The sequence below is a fragment of the Colius striatus genome, chromosome 18 (assembly GCF_028858725.1).
Source record: "Colius striatus isolate bColStr4 chromosome 18, bColStr4.1.hap1, whole genome shotgun sequence".
NCBI classification, from domain to species: domain Eukaryota; kingdom Metazoa; phylum Chordata; class Aves; order Coliiformes; family Coliidae; genus Colius; species Colius striatus.
The window spans coordinates 9450552-9471242 of NC_084776.1; the positions used below are offsets into that span (position 1 = coordinate 9450552).

Genomic DNA, 20691 nt, shown 5'->3' on the forward strand with positions numbered 1-20691 from the left:
CACCCTCCCTGGGCAGCCTGGGCCAGGGCTCCCTCACCTCAGCACCAAAGGAGCTTCTCCTCTTGTTCCAGTGACACTTCCTTTATTCCACCCTGTGCCCGTTACCCCTTGTCCTGTCACTGGCCACCACACAACAAACACTGGCCCATCCTCTTCACACTCACCCTTTAGGTATTTGTCAGCATTGACAAGGGCCCCCCTCAGCCTTCTCCAGGCTGAACAGCCCCAGGTCCTGCAGCCTTTCCTCCTTGGAGAGATGTTCCCATCCCCTGATCATCTTGGTAGCCCTGTGCTGGACTCTCTCCAGAAGTTCCTTATCTTATATTTGACAGGTGATTCTGACACCTGAACAAAGGCCATGTTGATTCCTTCTGCTGATGATCCCATTGAAACTCATGGATAAAAATAGTGCAGAAGGTATCATACTTCCAGGTCAGGAAATTTACTTCCACACTGGAATGTTATGAACTCAAGTCTCCAGTTCACAATGCAATCTCAAAGTAAAATGTGTTGTGAGATTCTGCCTGGCTATAGGCTGGAAATTTGTGTCTATGTGCGTATCTTCACTTTGACTGTAATATGTTGTCAAGTATTCTCTCTCCTTCCGTTTGCTAATACAGAGCCTAATGGAGGAGAAGCCCTATCTTAAGGACTGTCTGAGAGTGAGGCAGCTGCCTGAACTCTTCCTTGAGATGGTTCTATTTTGAGTATGCCCGAATCTCTTCTCCATGGGAAATGTCAGCACTGCAGCACCTTGCCCACGCTGGGACATTCTGTATCCAGCGACTGCTCTCACTCTGCTGCTTCTCTTTTTCATTGTGCTGTCCAGCACTGCAGGGACAGTAAGAGAACTGGCAGAAAATTAGTGGTGGGCAGGCTCTATTGCGAAGTGGAGGCCAGAATATGGGTTGATGTTGAATACTTTTGACAGTGTACCTCTTTCCAGCTCTGCCATGCATGCACTGGTGTTTGAAGCAGGAGCCAGTTTCTGTACTGATCACTGGCACAATGCATGGAAGTGGAAACGGTAAGGTGTGCTGAGGAGACAGTGACTCAGATCTGCTGAACTGAGAATAGGCTTAAATAACCTTTCCTTTACAGGTTGAGAGTCCTTTAAAAAATGCAAACTTGCAAAGTTGCATCCAGTGTAACAACACTGGTTCTCTGCTCATTTTCATCAGGAAGGTATGCTTCCATCCAGCATCTGTCCACATCACTTTTAAGTGCACTGCTCAACTTTTGGTAACTTGGCAGAGAAAAGGGGCACTTGTGCATAAAAATATCCCAGGTCTAACAAAACCTTGCAATGTCCCAGAAAGCCAATAGAAAGTCCAAATGTGTAGGCAAGAATCTGCAGAAACTGGGGGCTTTGTAGTGTGTTGTGTTTAGAGAGAACACCTTCCCCTCCTGGCAAGTGCCAGGGTAAAAAGAGGAAAAATGAGGCAACTGAGAGTAGAGAACCAGGTGCATGCCTGAACTGCTGAAGGATCATTCCTGACTCCTGGCTCCACAGTAGCCCCTACAGAGAGCCAGACTCCTTCCTAGGCCTGGGAGCATGCCCAGAGTCCTGGACACTTCTCAGGGAGCTGAGGAGACTGGTCTGGAATGAAGGCAACATACACCTGTGCTGCCTGGCAATGTAGTGACCAAGTGAAGCAGCCACTGCAGACTGAGCTTTGGAGAGTCTGGGAGATACATTTTCCCAAATCTACTTGCTTAGAGCTCAAACAGTGTGCACACCTTTTGGGTTGAACTCAGATGTAAACAAGTCCAAGCCTCATGGTGAGACAGGTGTGTCCCCAGTAGCCTTTAGTGGGATGAGCGGTGAATCTCCTCAGGACAGGGTTGCAGTTAGAACACCTGACACTATGTCTGCCAGCTACGTGGTGGCACATTGCTATCATTGCTTCATTCCACAGAATCACAGGATGGTAAAGGTTGAAAGGGACCTCTAGAGATCATCAAATCCAACCCTAATTCTGACCCATTTACTTCCATTACCCAAGAGGCCTGTTCCCCTCCTCACCTGCCCTGTAGCAGGAGCCCTCCATTTGGTTTGATGTGTGATGGAAAGAGTATTCGGAAGGTCACCTCAGCCAAGACCTACTGCCCAGCAGCAATCACTTCCAGAGACATTAACTGAGAACATAAGAGACATCTGAGTAACTGTGCAACTCAAGCACTCATATAAGTGCAGCCCAACTGAAAATGACAGGTCTGTGCTACCAGCCACTCTACTTACCATTCCAGTTAGGCAAACTGGTCTTTCTTCTCCAAGATGCTCAGTCATTTTCAGGCTGCAGGAACCATGTAAGAGTGTCATCGCTGGAAAGAGAAGAAACAGCAAATAGAAGAAACTATGAATCAAAGTCCCAAAAGGAAAGATGCATTCACTTCCCTTGTCTGTGCTGTGAGGTTAGGGGAGACCTGCAGAAATCACTCCCTGAGTGGAGAGGAGGAGATGGCATAAGGCTATCCAGTCTCTTCATGGCTATCCTGAGATGTATCTCAACAAACACCTATGTGAAGCAGACATGGTATGCTAGGCATGGAGGATGTGGATTCCACATGACTTAAGGCCCCTCAGCAGAATAAACAGGCTTCTTAATGAGGAAAGTGTGTATGTACCATGGGCAGGCTCCAGCACTCAGCCATGTCTTAGCAGAAGGGCAAGGAAGAGGAGTTTTCCTCCAAAGAGTTAGCATGCTAGCATTTCTGTTCACCTCGAGCTGGCATTCCTGGGAGCTCTCCTTTTACATAGAGGACTACTGTCTGAAGGACTATAATGCTGAGGTGGAGGTTGGGCATTGAGTAATAAATCCATTCTCTGGAATAAAAAATACAAAGGAAAGAAAAGAAAGAAAAGAAAGAGGAAAGAAAGGAAAGAGAAGGAAGGAAGAGAGGAGGAAGGAAGGAAGGGAGGAATTGTAGTTGTTGTGCTGACACATTGACATCTCATCTCTGCTGTGGCTACTGCTTCAGCAGTGTTCTCTATCAAGCCTTGGCACACATCAGCCTGAGGGTAGATCTTCCCTGTTGCAGGATCCACCGGCAATTCACAGAGTACACTGAACCCTACAGGCATGCTCTGTTAATCCAGACAGCATGGTTGATAACCACACCAGCATGCTGCAAATCCCACAGGGACTGCTCTTTCAAAGCCATCTTTATTTGCTTTTAATCATCTTCCTGCCAAGGTGTCAACCACACCAAGCACAGCCCACGTACTTGAAACTGCTTTCTGTTATCTTCCATTGCCTGTACCTGAGACTGATGTATCAGTGCAGAATGATTAATCAACAGAGGTCAACTTCAGTGCTGAGCACAGAAATTGGCCAAAGCCTTCCACTACCATGGCAGTTTCTTCTTCAAGTTGTAGCCAGCATGTGCATTCATGCTACTACCATTTGGCCAGAGAAACTTTCCATCAAAGGACAACCTTCTCCAACACCCTCTAGCTGCATGCAGGGTTAGGTGGGACAGTGTGTTTTGTGCTACAGTCCATCTTCACCCTGAGCATTCAGGCAGCCTCCCACATCTTCCTTTCTGGGAGCTGCTCTCTGCAGTTTTCTGGTTTCTGCTTTGTAGTTCTCTCTTAAAAATGGTCTTCTCTTGGAATATTTTTCACCCTAAATCTGAATAGAAGTGGACTGATCACTTCTCCTTGACTCTGCCCACAGACACACTCCTTATACAGGAATTTTATTGGAAGTATTTTAATTATTGGAATTGTTCTCATTGTTTAAAGAGAGTAACAAGGAAGTCCCTGGGAACTACCAACCAGTCAGCCCCATGTCAATGACTGGTGAGATCATGGAACAGACCTTTGATGAAGTTGTGTCAAAGTCTATGGAAGACACCATAGATGTTAGGTCATAGGTCATTAAAGACAATTACTATGGCTTCCCCAAAAACAAATTGTGCCTGATTGAACTAGTGACCTTCCATGACAGAGTGACTGCATCACTGCCGTGCACAGGAGAAGAGCAACTAATGTCATCTACCTGGACTTCTGCAAGGCCTTTGATATGGTCCCCCACAACATCCTTGCCACTAAATTGTAGTCATAGGTAGTGAGGGGCTACAGGAACCTCCTCTGTCTCCTGACTTCGTTGACGCCATTGCTTGATATATTTGTTTATGGTGGGTAGATATATGAGGAACAGGCTTAAGCTGTTTAGAATACTGCTTTACATTTTTGGGTCCATCATGTTCTTAAAACTCTGTACTAATTGAGGAGGCACAGTAAATTGTTAATTACTTTACTATTAGGAATGTTTAGAAAAATAATGTAATTGTTTCTTTGGTTTTCTTCTGTATCTCTGTTCCCAAGAATACCATATGTAGGAATTTTGACTCTGACACATTTTGTTTACCTCATTTCAAAAATTAGATGAACATAAGAATGAAATTAATGTCACAAGAACTTTTTAGCTTTTATTTTCCCACAGTTTATCTATTGCTCCTAATTCATTCTTTCATTAGCCTCAGAGCATCATGTGGAAAACATCAATGTTATCCGCACAATGCAACTGGAAGAGTTACAGAAGTCATGTAATAAAAATCTATCTTGAGTTCAGGAGGAAATCACTGGAAACACAGCAATAGAATCCATAAATCCTACTTCCAAGTGCCTTGACTAATTGAGATTCTCTCCGTAAGTCTCTTGTCAAATTATTTACAGTCAAGGCATTCACATCATTGGTAAGATACAAAACATTTCTAAATATATCTGGTCAAATCAAATGACGATTATGTCTTCAGTTAAGTTTGCCAGACAATGCTTTGCCAAAGAATGTTTGCCAAAAAATATTTTGACCGAAGAAAGAGGAGGAATCTGGAGCATCTGCCAACCAGACTCTATAAAAGTGTCTTTGCAGTACTGTGCCCCGTCTCCAAGAAAAGTTTCAAGGTAAGCTTGCTGGGTCTAGTGATTTGTTGAGACTAGGCATCACCATTTATATTGGATGTTACACATGATATTTTTCCCTCTGAAACCGTTTCCAGATAAGTTTTTTTAATCTGCTTTCAAGGCATCTGTGTATTTCCTACCTATATATATATATATTTTTTTAATTCTACACAAGAATAAGAAGGTTCCTTTAACATAATTAATACTCTCAAACACTGCATAATCTGTAAAGCTAATGTACAGTCTGTACAGTGTCACAAGGCACAAATATGAGCAATTTCTAAAAGGTTATTCTGTATTAATCAAGGATGAAAACAAGATTGTTCTTTTCTGGGTTTAAGTCATCAATCAGGAGGAGGGCTGGTTTTACTAGTTTCAGCAATTGTAGTACGTGCTTAGTTTTAAAACATTGGAAAAAGTCTCCTTGGAAGCAAGGTACATTAATGATCCATTGATGTTACTTTTAATCTCTCCTAGAAACATTATCTGTCGGCAAGCCTTCAACAAAGTTCAGCCATGTCAACAGACGCTGAGATGGCCGCCTTTGGGGAGGCGGCTCCTTACCTCCGAAAGTCAGAGAAGGAGAGAATTGCGGACCAGAACAAGCCCTTCGATGCCAAGACATCTGTCTTTGTAGTACATCCTAAAGAATCCTTTGTAAAAGGGACAATCCAGAGTAAGGAGTCAGGGAAAGTCACCGTCAAGACTGAAGGTGGAGAGGTGGGTAAAAACCCAGGGTTAAAACAATAGGTAATTCCCTGTCTTATTGTAGCTGACATATATGGATGGATGTCTTCGTTTGACAGACCCTAACTGTAAAAGATGATCAAATCTTCTCCATGAACCCTCCCAAGTACGACAAAATCGAGGACATGGCCATGATGACCCACCTCCACGAGCCCGCCGTGCTGTACAACCTCAAAGAGCGTTACGCAGCCTGGATGATCTACGTGAGTACCAGCAGCAGGCTTCCTGTGGGCAGCCAGGACGAGCTGCTCTGCCAGCCTCAGGGGAAGCCAACGTGCTGTCTCCCTTCCCCACAGACCTACTCGGGTCTCTTCTGCGTCACCGTCAACCCCTACAAGTGGCTGCCGGTGTACAACCCGGAGGTGGTGTTGGCCTACCGAGGCAAGAAGCGCCAGGAGGCCCCTCCACACATCTTCTCCATCTCTGACAACGCCTATCAGTTCATGCTGACTGGTGAGTTGATTGATATTCTTTTAAATTGTGTGTCTGTGTACACCCACTGAAGAGAAAGCAAGTCTTTTCGTTAAAACTAATTCAGTTTGAAGATCTTGGGAGGCTGGATGTTCTCTCCGAATTGGAAATATTTTCTTTACTGGGCACCATTGAGATCACATGTCTAGCAATCAACATTAGAATTTACTGTCCAAGACATTGGGAGGACACAGCTTAAAGCTGAATACATTGTCAGATTTTACTTCAAAGAAGTTTGAATAAAAGTTTAAAGTTCTTTTTTCTTAGTTGGGAGAATTGTTCTTTGCCTTATCTGCTTTGCAGGACTGAAAGTCACTAGGGTGGAGTTTGTAAGTGAGATTGTGTTTAAAAGGAAAAGAGATTCAACATTGAAGGTAACACTTCATACGATGGTTTTACATAAACTCAGGAGGCAGTCTTAGACATCACAGTGAAATGTTGCCTGGAAAATTGACACTTCCTTCATCTCAGAAACATTTTCTTCTTCTCCATTTATTAATACAAATGGAATCAATAAGAAAGAAGTGTAGTGAACACTTTTCTAGCATTCTGTAAATCTCCAGACTTTCAAGAAAGTGCAGATTAGTCAGAAAAATATTAAACAAAGTGAGATATGTTTATTTGTTAGAATATCTGCTCCCACTCTCCCTCCCCAATTACTGTATTTAATTAAATACATTAATATTTTTAATTAAAAAGAAGGTAATTTGGAAGAGATTACTCTGAAAATGGAACAATAGGAAATTGATGTTTTGTTAGTGTGTGTTATTGTGGCAATATCTATATAAGTCATTGTACATTTACTCTTGTTGGTACCTTCAGGAGATATACAGGAACTTGGTAAATGGCTTTTTTCATGAGAAGTTAGTTGCCTAATGGCTTAGTCTCTTCACATTGCATGCAAATGACTGGAAAACACCCTCCTAGAGGCACAGAAAAAAGTAAATCATCTGGCAAAAGCACTTTCTTTCAAAGCCAGTTCAGCTACAGAGCATGTTAAGGTAAATTATTAAAGACACGTACACTTTCTTTAAAACATAACTCTGGCTAGTTAACAGTGAAAATACAAGAAGACTTGCAAAATTAAAGGCTTGGAAACAACTTGTGATACACATAAAGATTTGTGTTTGTTTCTTTTTCAATTACATAAGGAGTAGGAAGGCTTAAAATGAATCTGTAGAGTTTTGTACAGACACAGACAAAATTTAAAAAGAAACTTTGGAAAATATAAGGTCACATCAGCAAATCTACATGAGATTTTCATTTGTTTACCTTAAAGAAGTGTGGGAATTATTCATTTCTGGAACTCCTCCTTATAGTGGGATTCAATAGAGCAAGAAATGAGAGTCCAAAACAGACAAAAAAATTCAGTATATCATGGTGTTTACTCAAGGAATGTCTGAACCTCATGTACGTTACTCATTTCTGCCCATCTTTTCCTCCCAAAAAAAGAGAAAAGTATATATTGCAAATGGAACAGGTAAAGACAAAGATTAAAAGTTTTCCATAAGTTACAGCAGGACAATCACTCAGGTTACTCCAAACCAAGAATTTGTGCTACTTTATAAAATTATGCATGATGGAGAGATTAATAGACAAGGAAAGAGTAGATGACAACTCAAGCTCAGAACAAACTATCAAGTAAGTGGTTCAAAACCAGAGCAGACTGGATGATAAAGTTTGAAGCAATAAAAAAAGATCTGAGCATGGGATAAAAAATAAAGTAGACAAAATTATGGAAAGCAAACTCAGCCCAAGCTGTTACACAGAAAACCATGAAATCTACCTCTGGAACTACCAAAATTCAATATTCTAAACGATAGAGAAGTATTCTGGTAAAAGGTTACTGCAGCTGGGAAACAGGGTGAAGGCACACAGGTTTTTGAAGGGAATTAGCAGCATAGAACTAATGCATATTCTAAAAGTCTCAGGAATATTTTTAGCCAGGATATTTGTGACACATATTGATTTATCTCCTTGTTTCTCCCTATCCCACAGATCGCGAGAACCAGTCGATCCTGATCACGTATGTACACCGCCTCCTCGGGGCCCTGCAGGGCTGCCCAGGGCCAGGGCACCTCCTGCCTGACCACACGCTCTCTGCTTCTCTCTTTGGTTTGGCAGCGGAGAATCCGGTGCAGGGAAGACTGTGAACACAAAGCGTGTCATCCAGTACTTTGCAACAATTGCAGCCAGTGGGGAGAAGAAGAAGGAAGACCAGCCTGGCAAAATGCAGGTAAACAGACACTGTCTGGAATGGATGCTTTCCTCTGTTCCTGATGTGATTTTTGCAACAGATGCCCATCAATAATTATCATCCTGCAGGGAACGCTTGAGGATCAAATCATCAGCGCCAACCCACTGCTGGAGGCCTTTGGAAATGCCAAGACTGTGAGGAACGACAACTCCTCACGCTTTGTAAGTTGTTGCCTTAGACAAAATCACTCGTAATAAGAGCAGTGATGGACTAGTGGTATGTTCTGAGAAGGAGATGGTAATGCAATGCATCCAGGCTGAAGTGCTGCTGTTTCTCCTGAACAGGGTAAATTCATCAGAATCCACTTTGGTGCCACAGGCAAACTGGCTTCTGCTGACATTGAGACTTGTAAGACACTCTCCTGGCCTCACCACATTCCTTCCCAAATTCCTTTAAATACATGTGCATTCCTGCGCCTGATTCCATCCACTTTCCTTGACAGATCTGCTGGAGAAGTCCAGAGTCACTTTCCAGCTGAAAGCAGAAAGAAGCTACCACATATTCTATCAGATCATGTCCAACAAGAAGCCAGAGCTAATTGGTAGGAAGGAGCATTATGACTTTTTGAGGATGGTCACTGAGCAACTGTTTGCTGTGTTACCTGGTTGGCAAAACTAAGCCTGTGCCTTGTCTCCTCATGCTTTCAGACATGCTCCTCATTACCACCAACCCTTACGATTTCCACTACGTGAGTCAAGGTGAGGTCACTGTGCCCAGCATTGATGACCAGGAGGAGCTGATGGCTACAGATGTAAGTAACACAACACAACACAAAGGTACCTACTACGTGTCTCAAAGGTGATCTGGGTGACCTAGTAGGGACACATATTTTAATTCATTGTTTTGACTGCAGAGTGCCATTGACATCCTGGGCTTCAGTGCTGATGAGAAGACAGCCATCTACAAACTGACAGGGGCTGTCATGCACTATGGCAACCTGAAGTTCAAGCAGAAACAACGAGAGGAGCAGGCAGAGCCTGATGGCACAGAAGGTATCAGCAGATACAGCAGCTGATTTAGTCAAGAATTTCTCTGTCTGCAGAGATGATGTGTAGACCTCCAAAGGCAGGTCTTTGTTGGTCTCAATCACCACATAAACCATTGAGCGAATGCATCTTTGATCATTGTCTGTCTAACTGCAGAGAGGCTTTCCTGATCATGTGGAAAACTATTATTTTATCCAATGGGTTCAGTCTGATACGAAGAACTTGAACTTCAACACAGGATATTCACCTGTAAAAGCTTTACATGGGCAATCATGTTTTTGTTAAAATAAATCCTGAATTCTTTGCTATGCAGAAATCCACTTTCCACAGAAAATACATGCTACATGCATGCCTCATCTATGCTGAGAGACTTTTGGGGGTCTCCAGGGAACTACCAGACTCAAATGCAGCTATCAATAGCTTCTAGAATTTACATCCTGTAATGAGACCATTAACACTTTGTATGTGACTGGAACAATGCTTTTCCATTCTATTATTTTGAACAGCAGAGTTCTTCTCATTGACCAAATTGTAGCCAATGTCCAAAGGTAAAGGCTTCTCCCTGTCTTCCTCTTTAGTGGCTGACAAGGCTGCCTACTTAATGGGTTTGAACTCAGCTGACCTGCTCAAAGCCCTGTGTTATCCCCGAGTCAAAGTTGGAAATGAATATGTGACCAAAGGTCAAAATGTGTCACAGGTAAACAGAAGATTGCTTGGAGGTGGCTTGAAAGAGAACCTGAGTGTGCTTTTTAGACCTAGGAAGTAACTTCATTCCCTTCTTCTCTATTTTAGGTGAACAATTCCGTGGGTGCTCTGGCAAAGGCTGTCTTTGAGAAGATGTTCCTGTGGATGGTTATTCGTATCAACCAACAACTGGATACGAAGCAGCCCAGACAGTACTTCATTGGTGTCCTGGATATTGCTGGCTTTGAAATCTTCGATGTAAGGAACAGGAATTTGTCACCATAGACAAAGGGCAGTCAGGGAGGGGTCATAAGGATTCAGAAACACATTTTGTTCACCATCCTCATCTGCAGTTTTCTAGGAACACCTCCTCTGTAGTGCCTTCAAATGGCTTTAAGACACTTGATTTTAACATTGCCAACAGGTAGAGAAAAGCTCTGATAAGAGGTCTCAGAGGCCCTTGAGCTTGCAAACAAAGATACGGTTCAAGGACTAAGGCTGATACAGGTGTGAGCCGATGCTCTTGGAGAAGCCAAGGGAAGGACACTGCTCTGAGAAAGTTATCAGTCTGTTTCTGGTGTTTTGAATGCAGTGATGATGCTTCAGTGTTGTGAGAGCAGAGGAAACCCCAGACTGATGATCTGAGGGCAGAGAAATTCTTGCATGGGACACAGAGGAGGTTTCCACTTTCTGGGAGGTCAGAGAGCTGGGGCAACTACATGATGCTGCAGCTGTGGTTACTGAGCAATTTGCTTTTCAGTAGCACAATAGGAATGAATTTTTTAAGCTTAATTTTGAAATTAATAATAATAAAATCCTTCAGGGACAGTAAATTTTACAATAGAGATCCTGCTCAGGAAAGACACACTGTTACAGTACAGATAGGAGAGGTGTTTGGGGGAAATTCAAACAGCATTAGGAGAATGCTGGCAAAACCCTGTGGTAATTGCCACACCTTGAGAACCTGTGCTCCTCTCCTTGCTTTGGGCAGTTCAACAGCTTTGAGCAGCTGTGCATCAACTTCACCAATGAGAAACTGCAACAGTTCTTCAACCACCACATGTTCGTGCTGGAGCAGGAGGAGTACAAGAAGGAAGGGATTGAATGGGAGTTCATTGACTTTGGGATGGACCTGGCTGCCTGCATTGAGCTCATTGAGAAGGTACCTTTAGCATACAAGTGTCCTTTGGAATTCTGTGCTATTTCTGAGCCAGATTCAGCTCAGAAAGACCTCACATCCACACATTCAGTATCACTAAACAGAAATATTTTATACTGCTATTTATTGTAGCCTGGGGAGGAGAAGTTAGGAAATACCAGTCTGTGTCATGAGTCCTGTATTAGCTGGTCAAGCACAGAAAGACAGCCTGGACTACAACCAACAGACTTCTTCAAAACAAATTGGAATCAGCCTAAAATCAGACTAAAATCAGAACTCCATGAACAAAATTGGGAAATAAATATTGTCTCACATGGCTTCCCAAGACAACTGGTCCTCTTTCAGCTGTATTCCCCATTATGGGAACATATAGGCTTTCTACCACACACTGTTCTTCCAGTGTTCTTCATAGCACATTTCACATCATTATAATATTTCTGTCACTTCTTGTACTTTCCAGCCTATGGGCATCTTCTCCATCCTGGAAGAGGAGTGCATGTTCCCCAAGGCAACTGACACCTCTTTCAAGAACAAGCTCTATGACCAGCACCTGGGCAAGTCCAACAACTTCCAGAAGCCCAAACCTGCCAAAGGCAAGGCTGAGGCTCACTTCTCCCTGGTGCACTACGCTGGCACAGTGGACTACAACATCAGTGGCTGGCTGGAGAAGAACAAGGACCCTCTGAATGAAACTGTCATTGGGTTGTACCAGAAATCATCCCTTAAGACACTGGCCCTACTCTTTGCCAACTATGGTGGAGCAGATGCAGGTCAGCTCTGTGACAATTGTGTTTTCATTGTAGGGTAATGCTGACAGAGAACTAAAGCAGTAAACACTAAACATTTAACATTATTCTGTGTTCTGTGGTCTCCAATGTGCAATATCCATATTTTAATGCTTTATTTCTTTGCTTGCCTTTGCAGAGGCTGGTGGTGGCAAAAAGGGGGGCAAGAAGAAGGGTTCTTCTTTCCAGACTGTCTCAGCTCTTTTCCGGGTAAGGGCAGAATTCACTACCTTATCTTTAAATATAAGCACTGAACTAACAAAGGAATTAAGTAGAATTGCTGTGAGAATACATCCCTGTATTTACCTGAGCAGACTCTTCTTCACATTGTTTGAGGGAGGTGTGTAGCAATATAACCGTGCATTTCTAACAGATCGAGAGACCAAATTATTCAGTTTTACATGCATGTGATACAAAAGCATGCAGTGCCTACAAGCATTAATCTAAACTTCACCTTGTAATCTCACAGGAGAATTTAAACAAACTGATGACAAATCTACGGAGCACTCACCCCCATTTTGTACGATGCATCATCCCAAATGAAACAAAAACACCTGGTAAGGGAGTCCAGTTGAAGGAAAACTTGGGTAGCAGAAGCTCTTCTGAGTGTCAAATAGTGGGGTAGTCACTAATGGTGGTATTTGTTAGGTGCCATGGAGCATGAGCTGGTGCTGCATCAGCTGAGGTGTAATGGTGTGCTGGAAGGGATCAGGATTTGCAGGAAAGGATTCCCCAGCAGAGTCCTGTATGCTGACTTCAAACAGAGGTAAGAGTTCTCTACCTTTCTCCTCAGTCAGACCAAGCTGAAGAGCCTGAGTACCTTAACCAACTTGAAACATTATACTTCAAAAGTAGTAGCAACATCTTTTGTGTTGATGGTGAGGATATTCCTGGACTGTGAGTTAGCAGTATGAAAAGTTCATTTACGTTCTCTTGAAAGAATGAACTCTAACACATAGCATTACTCAGCTCTCACTGAGAGGGCTGTGGGGTTCAGTTGCACACGTGACTTTTTTCATGTTCTCCTTTCCCCTACAGATATAGAGTGCTTAATGCAAGTGCTATTCCAGAAGGTCAGTTCATGGACAGCAAGAAGGCTTCAGAGAAACTTCTTGGGTCTATTGATGTGGATCATACCCAGTACAGATTTGGTCACACCAAGGTACATACAAGACTGGCTTGAAAATTCTACGTGCCTCTATTACATGCAGCCTGAGACTGATGTCCTGCAATATTCCATTTCCCAAGGTGTTCTTCAAAGCTGGACTGATAGGTCTGCTGGAGGAGATGAGAGATGAAAAACTAGCAGAGATTATGACAATGACACAAGCCAGGTGCAGGGGCTTCCTAATGAGAGTGGAGTATCGGAAAATGGTGGAGAGGAGGTAGATATTCCTCACCCATGCGTCAAGTTTTTTGGGACGTGGATAAATGAATCTAAATTCACCACTCACAGAGCAATAAGCATATGAATTTTCTTTCAGAGATTCCATCTTCTGCATCCAGTACAACGTTCGTGCATTCATGAATGTCAAGCACTGGCCCTGGATGAAATTGTTCTTCAAGATCAAGCCCTTGCTGAAGAGTGCAGAATCTGAGAAGGAGATGGCCAACATGAAACAGGAGTTTGAGAAAACCAAGGAGGAGCTTGCCAAGTCTGAGGCAAAGAGGAAGGAGCTGGAGGAGAAAATGGTGGCCCTCCTGCAAGAGAAAAATGATCTGCAGCTCCAAGTGCAGGCTGTGAGTGTCACTGTTCATTTATCCCTGAGAAGAGAAGGATCAGAGGAGGACTCCCTTTTCCTACTTAGAACTTCACTAGAAGGCCTTGATTGCTTTCAGAAACACAGATAGTGCCCATTCAGACTCAATTAGGAAAAAGTATTTTCTTCACACCAAAAAAACCCCACCACTTGCTCCACTAACTTATTCTTACAAAGTCTTTAATCTCCAGACATCAAGTTCATTGTGAGTCAATTAAAAAGAAGAAATTATTGAATACTTTTTCTGTCATCTACCCTCTCTGTGAGGCATTTCTTTAAAACATAAAAATATTTGGAATCCGTGTTGACAGCAGATGAATGGGTTTCCCACCAAACACCTGGCAAGATCTTCAGTTACCAGAGTGGAAGTCCAAGTTCAGCCCTCATTTTAAGACAGGTCTGCTAAGTGACAGAGTAAAGAAATTTCAAAACATTACAACCCATGACAATCTGTGTCTCTCCAACAGGAAGCAGACAGCTTGGCTGATGCTGAGGAAAGGTGTGACCAGCTCATCAAAACCAAAATCCAGCTGGAAGCCAAAATTAAGGAGGTGACTGAAAGGGCTGAAGATGAGGAGGAAATTAATGCTGAGCTGACAGCCAAGAAGAGGAAGCTGGAAGATGAATGTTCAGAGCTGAAGAAAGATATTGATGACCTTGAGTTAACATTGGCCAAGGTTGAGAAGGAAAAACATGCCACTGAAAACAAGGTATAGGGCAGAAACTGTCATTCACACCCAGAAAAGAGCAGTATGCTGTTGCACACTTTCTATGTCTACATCCTTTATTTGCACTTGCTCCCTTCTTCCCAAAGGTGAAAAACCTCACAGAGGAGATGGCAGCTCTGGACGAGACCATTGCCAAGCTGACAAAAGAGAAGAAAGCCCTCCAAGAGGCCCATCAGCAGACACTGGACGACCTGCAGGCAGAAGAGGACAAAGTCAACACGCTGACCAAAGCTAAAATCAAGCTGGAGCAGCAAGTGGATGATGTAAGCACACAGGCACACAGCAAGAACAGGACAGGTATGCAGCTAAACCTGGCTGGCAGAGTACTGATGGTCTTGTTCATTTCAGCTGGAAGGGTCCCTGGAGCAAGAGAAGAAACTGCGCATGGACCTGGAGAGAGCCAAGAGGAAACTCGAAGGAGACCTGAAGCTGGCCCATGACAGCATCATGGATTTGGAAAATGATAAGCAGCAGCTGGATGAGAAACTGAAGAAGTGAGTGTGGCTGTGGGGCACCTGAGCACTGGGCTGCTGCACTTGTCCTTTTCTTGGAACTCTAACACAGTTTGCTTTGCCCAAAGGAAAGACTTTGAAATCAGCCAGATCCAGAGCAAAATCGAAGATGAGCAAGCTCTGGGCATGCAGTTACAGAAGAAGATCAAGGAGCTGCAGGCAAGTCTCTGTTCCTTGCCCTCTGTCACCTGCTCTCAGGTCAGGTAGCAGCAGGGCAGGGCTGTGAAGGGTCCCAAATGTTCCCAGGCTCGTATTGAGGAACTGGAGGAGGAAATTGAGGCCGAGCGAACGTCTCGGGCAAAAGCAGAGAAGCATCGGGCTGACCTCTCCAGGGAGCTGGAGGAGATCAGCGAGCGGCTGGAAGAGGCAGGAGGGGCGACAGCAGCTCAGATCGATATGAACAAGAAGCGTGAGGCGGAGTTCCAGAAGATGCGGCGTGACCTGGAAGAGGCCACGCTGCAGCACGAAGCCACGGCTGCCGCCCTGCGCAAGAAGCACGCGGACAGCACAGCCGAGCTTGGGGAGCAGATCGACAACCTGCAGCGAGTGAAGCAGAAGCTGGAGAAGGAGAAGAGTGAGCTGAAGATGGAGATTGACGACTTGGCCAGTAACATGGAGTCTGTCTCCAAAGCCAAGGTATGGAATTGCAGTAGAAAATGCTCCCAGGGCCAAAGCAGGGCACAAAAGCAACACTCACCAGCCACTTTCTCATCAAAATATCCCTGCTGTCAGGATAAGGCAGGGACCAGGTGCTCATTTCTCTTCCTTCTTTGTGGTTGCTGTCTAGGCCAATCTGGAGAAAATGTGCCGCACACTGGAAGACCAACTGAGTGAAATCAAAACTAAGGAGGAGCAGAACCAGCGCATGATCAATGACCTCAATGCTCAAAGAGCTCGTCTGCAGACAGAATCAGGTGAGACAGCCCAATTCCTGAGCTGCAATGGGAGTGGCTGCACACCATGAGGATACCACTGGGTGCAAAGCTCTCCAAGCCTCTCCAGATTCCCTGGCTTTACAGGCAGAAACTGTCATGTTGTTCATAGTCTTGTTACCTTTTTTCACTTTACCCTTCTCAGGTGAATTTTCCCGCCAGGTGGAGGAGAAAGATGCTCTGATTTCTCAGCTGTCAAGGGGCAAGCAAGGATTTACCCAGCAGATTGAGGAACTCAAGAGGCATCTAGAGGAAGAGATAAAGGTCTGGAAGCACCTACTGCCCGCAATCTGTATCACTCCTAAAAGCATCTGGAGAACCCTGTCTGATCCAGGATTGGTTCAGCATTCTTTCCCCAAACACATGTAGTACTGGAGGGAACATCCATAATGCACATATCCCGACTAGGAAGCTAGAGAGGGAAGCAAGTGTAATGCTTTTGTTACTGGTGGAAGTCATTCATGAGGCTTTTGTGGGATTCTGATAATACTCGCTCTGAGAGGATTCAGAGGCATGAGTCTAAACTTCTGCTTTAGGCAAAACCACTGTCACAAACATATCCTAATCCTCCAGACAATGTTCCTGAAGGATTCATCAGCTCCTAGCTTTACATTTACCTAAATAGAGTTACATACTGTCAAGAGGGTTCAAGTCACAAGTTACCAACCTCAATGTCCCTCCAGGCCAAGAACGCCCTGGCCCACGCCTTGCAGTCTGCTCGCCACGACTGCGACTTGCTCCGGGAACAATATGAGGAGGAGCAGGAAGCCAAGGGGGAGCTGCAGCGCGCCCTGTCCAAGGCCAACAGCGAAGTGGCCCAGTGGAGAACCAAATACGAGACGGACGCTATTCAGCGCACCGAGGAGCTGGAGGAGGCCAAGTACGTGGGGAAGTGGGATCCTGAATGGCTGGATAGACAGACTGTCAAGGAAACTTGAAAAATAGAGTGTCTGACAGACGGTTATGACAGAGAAGTGAAGAAGCAGCTAGGGATATAAGTGTCTTTGCGGTAGAGGGAATGAGGGAGACAAAGGAAAAGGAATTGGAAAGCAAATGTTGCCTAAAGGGCCAGAAATGCTGAGACAGGTCAGATACTCAGTAGGTGCAAGCACACAGATGTGGGAGACTCTAATAGTAACCATGACCTGTGCTCATCTCCTCCCAGGAAGAAGCTGGCACAGCGCCTGCAGGATGCAGAGGAACACGTTGAAGCTGTCAATGCCAAATGTGCCTCCCTGGAGAAGACAAAGCAGAGGCTGCAGAATGAAGTGGAGGATCTGATGATTGATGTGGAGAGATCAAATGCTGCCTGTGCAGTTCTGGATAAGAAGCAGAGGAACTTTGACAAGGTGTTTTGGGCTCCAGACTAAGGGTTCCTGGGCAGAGCATCCACTCCTGATTGCAACATCCATACTCACGCCTTGTTTCTCTCCAGATCCTGGCAGAATGGAAGCAGAAGTATGAGGAAACTCAGGCTGAGCTGGAAGCCTCCCAGAAGGAGTCTCGCTCACTCAGCACAGAGCTATTTAAGATGAAGAATGCCTATGAGGAGTCCTTGGACCACCTGGAAACGCTGAAGCGTGAGAACAAGAACTTGCAGCGTAAGTCCCTGGCCCTCTGCTCCTGACTGGGCTTTCTCACTTCCCTGCATTACCCACTGCTCCACCATGGTGTGTGCCTGCAGGTCTGCAAATTTGCTTGTCCCTGCTCCATGACAGGACCCTTCCCATAGTGCTCTGTCCCTGATCATGCCATTTCTTTTTATTTCCATAGAGGAGATTTCTGACCTCACAGAGCAGATTGCAGAGGGAGGAAAGGCAATTCATGAGCTGGAGAAAATCAAGAAGCAAATTGAGCAGGAGAAATCTGAACTCCAAGCCTCCCTGGAAGAAGCTGAGGTACAGACAGTGCTAATAAAACCTATACAGACTGAAACTATAGATGTGGATATCTGGGGAGATGGCAGGAAAGCAAGCCTAGATTTCATGAAGTACTGCCACAGAGATTATTTATAAAGGAGGTCACTGTTTAAGTCACTTTTCCTGCTGACTTGTCCAGGCTTCCCTGGAACATGAAGAAGGGAAGATCCTGCGCCTCCAGCTTGAGCTCAACCAAGTCAAGTCAGAGATTGACAGGAAGATAGCAGAGAAAGATGAGGAAATTGAACAGCTGAAGAGGAACCACCTCAGAATTGTGGAGTCCATGCAGAGCACCCTGGATGCTGAGATCAGGAGCAGGAATGAAGCCCTGAGGCTGAAGAAGAAGATGGAAGGAGACCTGAATGAAATGGAGATCCAGCTGAGCCATGCCAACCGTGTGGCTGCAGAGGCACAAAAGAACCTGAGAAACACACAGGCAGTACTGAAGGTCTGTTCAATAAAGCTAGTAAATGACAAATTAAAGGCCTTTACAGTTTTGGGACGGAAGCACAACTGACACCTTGTAATTTCTCTTGTCTCTTTTACAGGACACCCAGATACACTTGGATGATGCTGTCAGGACCCAGGAGGACCTGAAGGAGCAGGTGGCCATGGTGGAGCGCAGAGCAAACCTGCTGCAGGCTGAAATTGAGGAGCTACGGGCAGCTCTGGAGCAGACAGAGAGGTCAAGGAAACTGGCTGAGCAGGAACTTATTGATGCCACTGAACGTGTGCAGCTCCTCCATACCCAGGTCAGACACTCTATTGCAATGTCATCTACAAGGGATAACACAGAATGTGATTGCTACTCATCTTTTAAGTGATTATTGAAGAAACACTTGAAGAGACCTGCTGGGATATGGCCAGGCACCCATTTCTGATTCGTTACTATGGCTCTAAAAAGAATTCTAATTAAAGACTCTCAGATCCAGCACTCTTTAAGTCTAAATGTGGAGACATTAGGTGTAAAAGCATAAATCCTGTTCTTCTGTTTGCACAGAACACCAGCTTGATCAACACCAAGAAGAAGCTGGAAACAGACATCATACAAATTCAGAATGAAATGGAGGAGACGATCCAGGAAGCCCGCAATGCTGAGGAGAAGGCCAAGAAGGCCATCACTGATGTGAGTTGGGGCTCCTTTCCCAGCTTAAGATAAGTACCTTCTCCCAAAACTGTCTGCAACCCCAAAATGGCTTTGACTCTTTTCTGTCCTCAGGCAGCCATGATGGCAGAAGAGCTGAAGAAGGAGCAGGACACCAGCGCCCACCTGGAGAGGATGAAGAAGAACCTGGACCAGACGGTGAAGGACCTGCAGCACCGTCTGGATGAGGCCGAGCAGTTGGCACTGAAGGGAGGCAAGAAGCAAATCCAGAAGCTGGAGGCCAGAGTGAGTGAGGCTTTTATTTGTGCCCGAGTGAGCATGTCCCTTGGAAAGACACCAGTGAAGCTGCAAGGATGGTCTTGTGATTGCAGGTGCGGGAGCTGGAAGGGGAGGTTGATGCTGAGCAGAAGCGCAGCGCTGAAGCCGTGAAGGGTGTGCGCAAGTACGAGAGGAGGGTGAAGGAGCTGACCTACCAGGTAAGGCAGGAGGCCTCCTTGGGCTGACTCTCCCACAGGAACTAAATCTTCTTTGCACTTAGCAGCCCAGGGGAATTTGCATTGTGGGGAAACCAATTCAGTCTCTCTCCTGTTTGCCAACCCCTCTAGTCTGAGGAAGACAGGAAGAATATTCTCAGGCTGCAGGATCTGGTGGACAAGCTGCAAACGAAGGTGAAATCCTACAAGAGACAAGCTGAGGAGGCTGTAAGTATTGCTTGGAGAATGAGCAAGAGACACTTTGCATAAGGCCAGCACGCTCACTGAGATGAGGATGAGTAACAGGAAGAAGCATGAGAGAAGCTGCACGACACAATGTTGTGTCTTGGCCTCACTGTTTAGTACAGTGTCATGAGGCCTTGTTGAGTTCTGAGCATCCTGCAGCAGTCAGGAATGAACTGAGACAAGTTCTGCAGCCTGTTTTATACAGGAGGTGAGACCAAACAACCCAGGGGCCATATCCACTGACTGAGAAGTTCCTGAATCAGAATCATAGAACATTTTGGGTTGGAAGGGACATTATAAAATCATCTAGTTTTACTCTCTGTCGTGGGCTGGGACACCTTCCACTAGAAATAGTTCCTTAAAACCCCATTCACCCTGATCTTGAATTTTGAGTTTTGAACACCAGTGACGAGGCCTGCACTACATCTGGGAAACCTGTTTCAGTGCTTCACCACCCTCATGATTAAAACCCATCTTTATATCCAGACTAAGTCTTTCCCATTTTAATTTAAAACCATTGCTTGTTTCCCGTTTTCATATCACTACATAAAGGCTGGAACGTTTTTTATTCAAGCAATGGTTGGGCATTAAGTAGTGGGAGGAGAAATACACAAATGATAAATCCAAGTGAAGAAATTGTTCCTCAAGCAGGATAGGATACTCGTGAGCTTGTCACAGCGGGGCCCTGAATAAGGGAGGATGGGGAGGTCTGTGTAGGCTGACCTGTAAGCAGTGGAGGGTGGGGGATGGAGGTTTGTGCCTTCCCCTAGGAAAGGGCCACAGCCCTGCAAGGCCAGGCGACAGGAGGAGTGCAGGCTCTGCCCCAGGCTCCTCACCACCAACTCCTCTCCCTGCACAGGAGGAGCTGTCTAATGTCAACCTCTCCAAGTTCCGCAAGATCCAGCACGAGCTGGAGGAAGCCGAGGAGCGGGCTGACATTGCAGAGTCGCAGGTCAACAAGCTCCGAGCAAAGAGCCGCGAGATTCATGGCAAGAAGATAGAAGAGGAAGAGTGA

At 45.0% G+C, this 20691-nt stretch overlaps 1 protein-coding gene across 2 annotated transcripts; it reads left to right on the forward strand.

Moving 5' to 3' along the window:
• Window positions 1-5428: 5428 nt before the first annotated feature.
• LOC104559729 (myosin heavy chain, skeletal muscle, adult-like) lies at window positions 5429-20691 on the forward strand. Of its 2 annotated transcripts, none has more exons than XM_062010645.1 (38): window positions 5429-5632; window positions 5719-5862; window positions 5956-6112; window positions 8129-8156; window positions 8255-8366; window positions 8456-8548; window positions 8672-8735; window positions 8830-8928; window positions 9035-9138; window positions 9241-9379; window positions 9952-10070; window positions 10166-10315; window positions 11049-11219; window positions 11677-11986; window positions 12141-12211; window positions 12471-12558; window positions 12650-12767; window positions 13040-13163; window positions 13250-13386; window positions 13486-13741; window positions 14229-14471; window positions 14576-14752; window positions 14838-14983; window positions 15070-15160; window positions 15248-15637; window positions 15789-15915; window positions 16079-16197; window positions 16617-16813; window positions 17099-17282; window positions 17369-17534; window positions 17707-17831; window positions 17992-18300; window positions 18401-18604; window positions 18853-18978; window positions 19072-19242; window positions 19329-19433; window positions 19563-19658; window positions 20536-20691. In XM_062010645.1, exons 1-38 carry the CDS (start codon window positions 5429-5431, stop codon window positions 20689-20691), a joined length of 5820 nt encoding a protein of 1939 aa, XP_061866629.1. The 2 variants fall into 2 exon arrangements, with proteins under 2 accessions (XP_061866629.1, XP_061866627.1); XM_062010643.1 differs by having other exon boundaries at window positions 8255-8360; window positions 8426-8548.